The 6,489-nt window shown below is 46.8% G+C and overlaps 1 protein-coding gene across 6 annotated transcripts in view; it reads right to left on the minus strand.

Annotated features, from left to right (window-relative positions):
- The window catches only part of Prkag2 (protein kinase AMP-activated non-catalytic subunit gamma 2), a 233,965-nt gene that overhangs the window by 2,215 nt on the left and 225,261 nt on the right, over positions 1-6,489 (minus strand). For all 6 annotated transcript variants that reach the window (XM_021189582.2, XM_021189566.1, XM_029535341.1 and 3 more), the window contains 4 exons: positions 5,916-6,081; positions 5,478-5,515; positions 3,543-3,689; positions 724-817 (listed from right to left, as the gene is read on the minus strand). In XM_021189582.2, the coding sequence (XP_021045241.1) occupies positions 724-817; positions 3,543-3,689; positions 5,478-5,515; positions 5,916-6,081 (445 nt within the window). The remainder of the gene's footprint in view (positions 1-723; positions 818-3,542; positions 3,690-5,477; positions 5,516-5,915; positions 6,082-6,489) is intronic.

The raw sequence follows: 6,489 nt of genomic DNA on the forward strand, positions 1-6,489 counted from the left end.
CTCTTGAGGGTTAGGTGCATCATCTCTGAATGAACACAGACCCGGAAGTCCTCTACTGTGTGTGTGTGTTGGGGCCTCATATCAGCTGGCCAAAGCTGTCTGTATTCTCAGCTTGTCTTATCTGAGATTGATTACTGAACTAAAGAAAAGCAATACCGCCACAGTGTGCACGTAATTTAATGATTAGCTACTAGAGTTCAGCACCTATGTCATGTCTGTCTTGGGTCTGTGACCCTGTGGAAAAAGGCTAGCTGGTTTCTGTGATGCTGCTGGAGAGGTTGGGGAGGAGAGAAAGCGAATGTAAAGGAGGATGTGACTGTTTTCAAAGCCAACAAGCCATCTCTCACCACAGACACACAGTCAGCTCTCCACCCCTGCTCCTCTGTGTGTTTCCTAGAAACTCTGCTTACCTAAGCACAACCTTAGAACTTCAAGATGAGAAGGAAAGCCAGAAAGGACTGCAGAGCAAAACACACACACACACACACACACACACACACACACACACACACACACACACACACACGGTGGGTGGTAGGGGAAGACCTCAGCATCTCCGTGTCTGTCCTGGACATCTATCTATCTATCCATTTACCTACCTACCTTCCTACCTACCTGGTTGACCTGGAGCTCACAGAAATGCACCCATCTTTGCTCCCCAGGTGCCAGGTTTAAGCACATGTGATATTATGCTGGTCTAAAATCTGCATTTTTTTTTTTTACCTGCTGGTGTAAGGATCAGGGCTTGTAGGATGTCTGACAGGGAGATAATACCCACGATACTATCTGCTTCATTCACTACCACCAGCCGATGGACCTGCAAAGAGAAAAAGTCCAGGTGTGAGTTTACTGTTTATGTGTTGGGCGCCTCTGTGCTCTGTGTGTGTATGTGTGTGTGTGTGTGTAGGAGGGGTACATTTGCCCATGTGCACAGAGACCAGAGGTTTGTTTTAATTGATTCACTTATTTTATTTATTTATATTTTCTGTGTATGAGTATTTTGCCTGCATATATGTCTGTATACTACACGCATGCAGTGCAGTTGGATGCCATAAGAGGGTGTCTGATCCCCTGGCACTGGAGTTAAAGATGGTTTTGAGCAGTCATGTGGGTGCTGGGAATCCAACTTGTGTCCACTGGAAGAGCAGTCAGTATTCATAGCTTCTGAACCACCTCTCCAGCCCCATATTAACTCATAAGACAGAATCTCCCCCTGAACCCGAGGCTTCCCACTTCACTAGCCTCTCTGGCCACCAATCTTTGCCACCAGGGCTGGGGTTACAGGACCATACTGTAGCCCCTCATTGGTGGGTGCTGGGATCCAAACTCAGGTCCTTATGCTTGCACAGCAGGTGATTTATCCACTGAGCCACCCTCCTGGCCCACATGTGACCATACAATGAATATGGCTAGAAAGCCGGAGCTGCACAGTGGACAGTCTGCAGAAAGGGTTGGACCCAGAGGTAAAATATAACACCCATTGCTTGACCACAGCAAGAAAAACCAGCCAGTTCTGTCTGGTGAGCTTTCAAATTTCCAAGTATCTATAAAGGAATGATACAGACTCCAGATTACTAATTTTGATCTCTGAGTGGTATAAATGTGGTGGGCATAGAGGCCAGGTTAACACTGGATAATTCTTCTCCACAGGGCCTCTCTAAGCCTGGCGCTACACTGGAGGTCAGCAGACCTCACTGATGCTCTTGGCTTTTTTTTTTTTTTTTTTTTTTTTTACTGTAAATGGACTTTGGGAATTACCAACAGAGCTATTCCCCACTCCACCACACCTCAATGTTTAATATTCAATCTCAGTGTCTTGTAGCCAGTAGATAACTGGCTTTAGATGGCAAACACATCTAGGAGGCTGTGGGATTGAGGAGTGGGCTCCCTGCTCTCCTCTCCTACTGGGGCTTTTCTGTGACAGGTATCGATGCTAATCTTCAAGAGGCTATGCTGAGGCAGAGTGAGGCAAGTGTAGTCGCCTCGGGTACTCTCATCTGAATGAGAGAGCGAGCACACAGTGTGGAATGGCAGGCCAATGTTTTGATGCCATAACTTGCTTTAGGGTAAAGCACTGGTTGCTCCGATGAGCTGACTACCTCTGGCCCTGCGGAGAGTCATCTGGTGGAGGAATTTTAGTAAGAGACATGTAACTGAGAGAACAACTTATTTACATCCTATTTCCCCTCAATGGCTTCTTTCAAGCCACAGACCTGCAAGAGTGCAGGTGTTCTCCAGTTTCCTGCACCGATGTGAACACCATATCCGGCAGGAAGCTCCTGTCAGTCCTCCTGTGTCCAGCTGGCCCCCCTCTATGCAAACACACGAGAGGCAACTCCTGAAATCTATGGCCTCAGCGCTTGGCCTGGTCTCACCTGTAGCTCTGACAGTGGATCCCATCACAGAGGTGTCCACTGTGGTCATAGGGAAGGATACCTTCCCTAGAGCTGCTTGTCATCTGTGCATATGATTCTAAGGATGGTCACGAGACACTGGGATACATTCATAAATGTTAGAACCTTCTAGAAAACAAGATGGATCTAGGTCAGTTTTAAAGAAGGAGAAATTTCCCTTTAAAATGCTGTGCTGAGAGCAATGAAGACAGCAGGGGAGGGGAACACTGAGAGAATGAACTCAGGTGCCACGTGGATGGAGGCCAGGCTCTCCAGGACAGCGGCTGGGCTGCATGAGGCCCGGGGGAATTCTAGCAGCAATGTCTCTCGATGCAGCACAGGACTTCACATGTGTAGCTTTCACTGTGGAAGTTGATGGCTGCCTCTTAGTGATCTCAAAAGTAATCAGGCACTTTGCCTCTTAGCTCGCACGCCTAAATTTATAATATCAAAACAGCCTTGCTTTGATATTATAAAACATTTTATAATATCATTTTACACAGTAGGGAATGTTCTGGATGGAGCAAAATTGCATTCTTCAGTCCTTGATAGTGACACTTGAGGGGAGGGATGGAGAAGGGACAAGGGCACCCGGGAGGCCGCCCCTAGCCCTGCCTGAGAAGGAGCGCTTTGGGGTGAGAAGGTGGATGGCAGGCACTACAGTGGCCCCTGCCCTCCTTCCTGGGAACCCTGTGCAGGCACACTGGAACATCCCATAAGCCCTTAAGTACAGGGAGCGCAGGGCTAGTATGTGGACACATGGGCAAACATTTGAGATCACGCACGCGCGCGCGCGCGCACACACACACACACACACACACACACACACTATCAGAGTTTTGCTTTATCTTATTATCATTCACTTTGTTAAAATAACATGATACATTTTCCCTTTAATGTCGCAGATGCTCTGACAGGACACAGTGACTCAGAGTCCCCAGGCAGCTCTTGATTTTCAAGTGTTCCCTTTTTTTAATTCTATGAAAGTATCTTGCCAATATTTTCCACTCACAAAACCTCATCAAACTCAACTCAGCTCAGCAAGCCTTCCCATCTGTGTATCAGAGACTGTTCTGGGGTTCAGAGTGCTGTGAGCCCACTCCCATCCTACTCATGACCTGCCCTGAGAGCTGGGCTGCGGTCCCTCACCTCGGCTCTCACTATCCTGTCCACGATGGTCTCCAGTGTTTCCAGCTTACTGCACTTCACCACACCCTCAAAATACTGCGAGCGGTGCTGCAGGGCCTGGGTCACTGTGATGTCTAGGTTATTGTACGTTTTCTCAGCAGCAAGATTCTGTAAGAGTCATAAGAAAAAAAACCTACGTCCATCACTTCCATTTGGATGAATGAGCGAGTTGATTTTTAAAAACATTAACATAGAATCTGGCATCCCGAGTTCTCTTCCCAGCTAGCATCACGTCATCAGCATGGTTACCTCACTGAACTGAGTCACGTTCCTAGGTGAACCTTGATTGAGATTTTCCTTTACTTATGTGTGTGTGCTTGCACACACACATTCATGTCTCTGTGTGTAGATCCCATGGAAGCCAGAAATGGCCATTCGATCCCTTGAAGCTGGAGTTAAGGGTGTTTGTGAACCCTCAACATTGACATCTGAACTCTGGTACTCATGACACACATCGTGTACTGTTAACCTCTAAGCTGACAAGTTACATTTTGAGAGTGTTTGTTGTGGATGGGCCTGGTGCTGATCTTGTGAACCAATCCCATAAAGAAAAAAGGAGCCAATCACTGGGCGAGTAGGTGGGACTTCCAGGTTGGATGGCGGAAGAGAGGAGCAGGAGAGAGTTTTTGGGATGGGAACAGCAAAGGGGTTAAGATGTAGCTGCTGGAGTTTCCCCAGCATCAGGGCAGATCTGCAAGGATTCACAACCACAGGAATCCTATTTTAATAAGGCTTACAAGATTAGGTTTTAGTTAATGCGCCCAGTGATTGACTTACCACTGTTTCTGAACTAAGTTTGTGTTGTGTTTTCCTTCACGAGGCAGCTCGTCTGGGTTCAAGAGGGAAAGGTACTGCGACAAAGGTACATGGGTTTGCCAGATGTGCACCACAAAGGCCTTGGGGGATATGAAGTATGTGGTTGGCATGGTGACGATCTGCCAGTGGGAACCTGGTGGGCTGGGTAGAGACTGTGGAGTTCAGAGTCAGAGTCTCCATGAGATAAAAACAGGTTGGCCATTGCCCGCCAGTGTACAGCCAGCCGGTCAGGCCGCCGCAAGAAGTGTTTTCTGCCAGGCTCCTCCCCCTCTTGTCCATCAAGGCTCTACAGCCCACATAAGCGTATCTCTTGGACCGACACCTGCCAAGGCTGACATGCCTCAGAGGGAGGGGGCCTGCATCAGTCTCCCGGTGGGTTCTCAGCTGTTCGGGAAGTATGGGACTTGTCAAGATCAAGAAGCCCAGAAATCCAGAGTCCCCCATGACTCCCCCCAATTTTAGTGGGGCCATTCATCCAAGGCTCTAATGAAAAGATTTCTGGATTAATGAAATGATTTTTGGTTGAACCAAAAGACAGCTGCAAAACCATAATTAGTGGCAGGGTCAAAACTGTAGCAAAATGTGTGTCTGTTTCAGCTATCAAACCGGTTTCCCTTTCTTACACACAGTGTGGGCAGTCAGTGCTAAAGGCAGAGGCACCAGTGAGGAACCCCAGGAGACTAGGGCCTAGATCTTAGTCTTTTGGCTGCCTTCTTACAGCAGTGTCTCCCAACCTGAGCAGGAGTCTGCACTGACGAGGGCCCAGCTCATGTGTCCGCTGAGCACCCCCATAGGCAGAGCAACCCCCAAAAGAAATGTGGCCAAATAAGGCTCATGGGCTGTAGGGACGGAGTACCCAAGGTCAGTAAAGATCAGCACAAACTCACACACAGCTCACTGGTAAAGCAATACTATCAGACCTATCTCCCCTGAGAGGAGACTGAAATTCTCCAAGACTTTCACTCGAAAGGTCGGGAATTATTACATCATGGAATAAACAACTTAGTGTATTTTTTAAGTTTTCATTTGTTTTAAAATGCATTCTGAATGACAGGTTTAAAAACATGAAAAAATACTTACAATTACATCAAACTTGGAATAAATATCTACAACTTTTCCTAAAAATGAAAACATATGTTAGAAAAACATTTTAGGAATAGTAACGCAAAAAAAAAAAAAATCAGTCTTAACTAGGTAACTACTGTGGATTACAGTGTTGAGTAAAACAAAGGGCTTGTTTAGAAGTAAGCAGGAGACATATTTTGATGTAAACTGAAAACCTGCTTAAAGTTGTCATTTTCCTGACTGATAACTATGTGAGCTGCAGCCCAGCATTGATCCCCTGCTGTCCGCTGTCTGCTCGCTCACTTCCCACTCATCCCTGCCCAGGAGCAGCAGCCCAGCACTCCCTCCTCCTCCACTGTCTGCCAGCACTCACTTCTCTGCTTCTCCACTGTCGGTTGCTCGCCCGCTCACTTCCCATCATCCCAGCCCAGGAGCAGGCATCGCCTCACAGACCTGACTCATCCACCACAGGCAACGCGGATATCCGTCTCTCCACGAAGATGTTCAAGGCTTTGATGATGGGAGTGTCCGGGTGAATGAAGGCAATATTGTGGTACGTTCCGATTCCAAGCTCATCCAGGTTCTGCTTCATGAAGGCGGGCTTTGGCATGTCAGACATCTGAGCAGGAGAGACATGAGAATGTTCTAGAACCCTAGCATGCCCTCTCAGTGCGTACACATCCAGTTCTGAATGAAAAACTATGTTCAACAAATTAAGGCAAGTCTTTCTTAACAGTCAACTTGGTGTCTCATTGTCATGAAAGAGTTATCCATCAGAACTGTCTCTCTCAAACCAGCTAACCACACATTATCTTTGTACAAGAAACGATTCTAGGTATTCAGTTCCCCTTCTCTTTGAACCAAAACAGTAAGAAGAAGATGAGATCGACAGGCTTGTCTGGGAAACTAAGACCTGAAAGCCAGAACTGATTGAACCCTTTATTCTTAGGTGATTTCTTTTTTTTTTTTTTTTTTTTTTTTTAAGATTTTTTTTTTTTTTTTTCAATGTATATCACCTTTCTACTGC

Source organism: Mus pahari, chromosome 2, assembly GCF_900095145.1.
Source record: "Mus pahari chromosome 2, PAHARI_EIJ_v1.1, whole genome shotgun sequence".
Taxonomy (NCBI): Eukaryota; Metazoa; Chordata; class Mammalia; order Rodentia; family Muridae; genus Mus; species Mus pahari.